The 2,795-nt window shown below is 34.7% G+C and overlaps 1 protein-coding gene across 1 annotated transcript; it reads left to right on the forward strand.

Annotated features, from left to right (window-relative positions):
• Positions 1 to 872: 872 nt before the first annotated feature.
• Positions 873 to 1,436, forward strand: LOC126689940 (uncharacterized). The gene has a single exon (XM_050385094.1). The coding sequence runs from the start codon at positions 873 to 875 to the stop codon at positions 1,434 to 1,436; it is 564 nt and encodes a 187-aa protein (XP_050241051.1).
• The last annotated feature ends 1,359 nt before the right edge of the window (positions 1,437 to 2,795 follow it).

Below are 2,795 nucleotides of genomic sequence, written 5' to 3' on the forward strand. Positions count from 1 at the left end.
CTTTATGCCCTTTCCCTATTTCTAGCTTATTTAATGGTAAAATTGAATGACAAGCTAGTGTTTCAATTTCTTGATTAATGCTTTAGTACATGAATGAATATTTAGGCTTTACTATACTGTGAACAACAGTTTAATACTTGAATTAAAGCTAGAGATATTGGCCATTTAATAAATGCTTTTTAGCCCTTGACCTCTTGAGTCTATATTGTATGCTAAAATTGTGGTGTTCAAACTTTGAGATTGAGTTTAAGATACTATCTTGAGTCTATATTGTATGTTATTGACAAAGCTAGAGACACAACTGGAAAGGGAAAGAACCTGTTGATATTTCATAATTACTATGTACTTGACAAAGCCACTATTTCATGAAGAAACACTGTGGTGCAGAGCCCAATACATTATTTGTCAGTATTGGGGTGCTTGAAAGCAGAATATCACCTCTAGACCATCAAAGTCTACACTAAATCTATGCATACATATCTTCCCTTAGAATCCTAAGATCAATTACTCTCCAAGTTAGAAGAGGCACTAAGCCCACAACACAAACACACGAACAAGCAAAGAGGGAGATATGCATTACAAATAATAGAGTGGAGAGAATTAAATCCTCTGGTTGGGACCATTATTGCTTTTGTAGATATTAATTTAATAACGAGTAATAGTTTAAGGGGTCATTGTCTAGTATGATGTTGAAAGTCCTGGGCTGTAAAGCGCTAGTCCTGGCATCCCCTGTATGTTTTATTTCTTATCAATTTTTACCAGGGGACTTTTGCTTTGACAGATTTTAACCTTTTTTTATCGAATAATATATCTACTTGTTCCCTTTCCATAATGTAATCTCTGCTTGCACCGTTGTCTTCAAGGTTGTCACTATGGGTCACTCTAGGCTTCGCAAATTGCTTTTTGATGACTCAGACGAGGATGAGATAATGAGGCGAGTTCTTAAGGGTTCAACATCACAACGTAAACGTCGTCTGCATATTGAACGTGATCGTTTGGCAAGCCATAAAAGACTTTATCTCGACTACTTTGCCGACACACCAATATATCCTCCTCATTTATTTCGGAGGAGATTTCGGATGAGCCGGTCTCTTTTTCTCTGTATTCAATCCAAGATAGAAACTTATGAACCTTACTTTATCCAAAAAAGAGATAATGCCCAAAGGCTCGGTTTATCTTCTCTTCAAAAGATAACAGCTACACTTAGGATGCTTGCGTATGGAGTGGCAGTTGATTTTATGGATGAGTATGTGCGGATTGGAGAATCCACTACAATAGAAAGTTCGAAAAAATTTGTTAAAGCGGTGGTTGATATTTTCTCCAAGGAATACTTGAGGTCCCCAAAAAACGAAGACATTGCTAGACTTTTAGTCAATGGGGAAAGACGTGGATTTCCAGGGACGCTAGAGAGCATTGATTGCATGCATTGGAAATGAAAAAATTGTTCGTCTGCATGGAAATGTCAGTACTCTGGTCACATTTGTGAGCCAACCATTGTTTTGGAAGCAGTGGCATCATTTGATCTTTGGATATGGCATGCATTTTTTGGGTTACCTGGGTCAAATAATGACATTAATGTATTAGAACAGTCTCCTATATTTTCTGAGCTCGAACAAGGACGTGCTAATGCAGTTAATTACTTAATCAATGGTCATGAGTATACAATGGGATACTACCTTGCCGATGACATATGTCCGAAGTGGTCAACATTTGTTAAAACAATTTCATCTCCACGAGGACATAAAAGAAAATTATTTGCAAAAGCCCAAAAGACGAATAGAAAGGATGTAAAGTGTGCATTTGGAGTACTTCAAGCAAGATTCACAATTGTGCATGGACCTGCAAGATTTTTCTATAGTGAATGCTCCAAGACATCATGAAAGCATGCGTAATTCTTCATAACATGATCATTGAGGATGAGCGAGATGTAAATGAAGCGGGGGAAGTAGATTATGAGCAAATTGATGACAATCCTACTATACAACTATCACTGGAGCACACAAATGAATTTACGGAGTTCATTGAAACCCATCAATGTATTCAAGACCGTGAAATTCATGATCAACTCCAATTAGACCTCATTGAGCATTTATGGTAATTACAAGGGGAGTTGTAGGAACTTAAGTGTGTGAGTTATGCATGTGGGGTTTTATTGTAATTTGATATATGTACAAGTCTTCTAAAGACAACATTGATAGTTATGTATGTGGATTATAAAAGTTGGTAGGTTGAGTACATTGATATTTGGTAGGTTGTATATATATGCATGTATGTTGATTTTTAAAGTTAGCAAGTTTGAGTAAATTGATATTTGGCAGGTTCTTTCTAAAAATTTTAAAAAAAATGGCAGGTTATATATATGTGTGTGTGTGTGTGTGTGTGTGTGTGTGGATCATTAAAATTGACAGGTTGAATACATTAATATTTAACAAGATGCATCTATAAATATGTACGTGGATTTTACATTGATATTTGGCAGGTTTGATGGAATATATATGTATGTGGATTTTTAAAGTTGGCAAATTTGAGTACATTGATATTTGGCAGGTTCTTTCTAAAAAAAAATTGGCAGATTGTTGAAATAGTTGGAAAGAAATTGAAAAAAAAAAATTGACAGGTTGTTGAAATAGTTGAAAAAAAAAAAAAAAACTGGTAGGTTGTTGAAAATTGACAGTTGGAATAGTTGAATTTGAAAAAGTTGGAACGGTTGAATTTGAAAAAGAAATGGCATTGGAAAGAAATAATAAAGAAAGATTAAAAAATAATATTTTAATAAAATGGTAAAATAATAGAGT

Source organism: Quercus robur, chromosome 6 (assembly GCF_932294415.1).
Source record: "Quercus robur chromosome 6, dhQueRobu3.1, whole genome shotgun sequence".
In the NCBI taxonomy this organism is placed as follows: domain Eukaryota; kingdom Viridiplantae; phylum Streptophyta; class Magnoliopsida; order Fagales; family Fagaceae; genus Quercus; species Quercus robur.

Coding starts and splice junctions, on each gene's coding strand:
- LOC126689940 (XM_050385094.1), top strand. CDS start 873: ATGGGTCACTCTAGGCTTCGCAAATTGCTTTTTGATGACTCAGACGAG.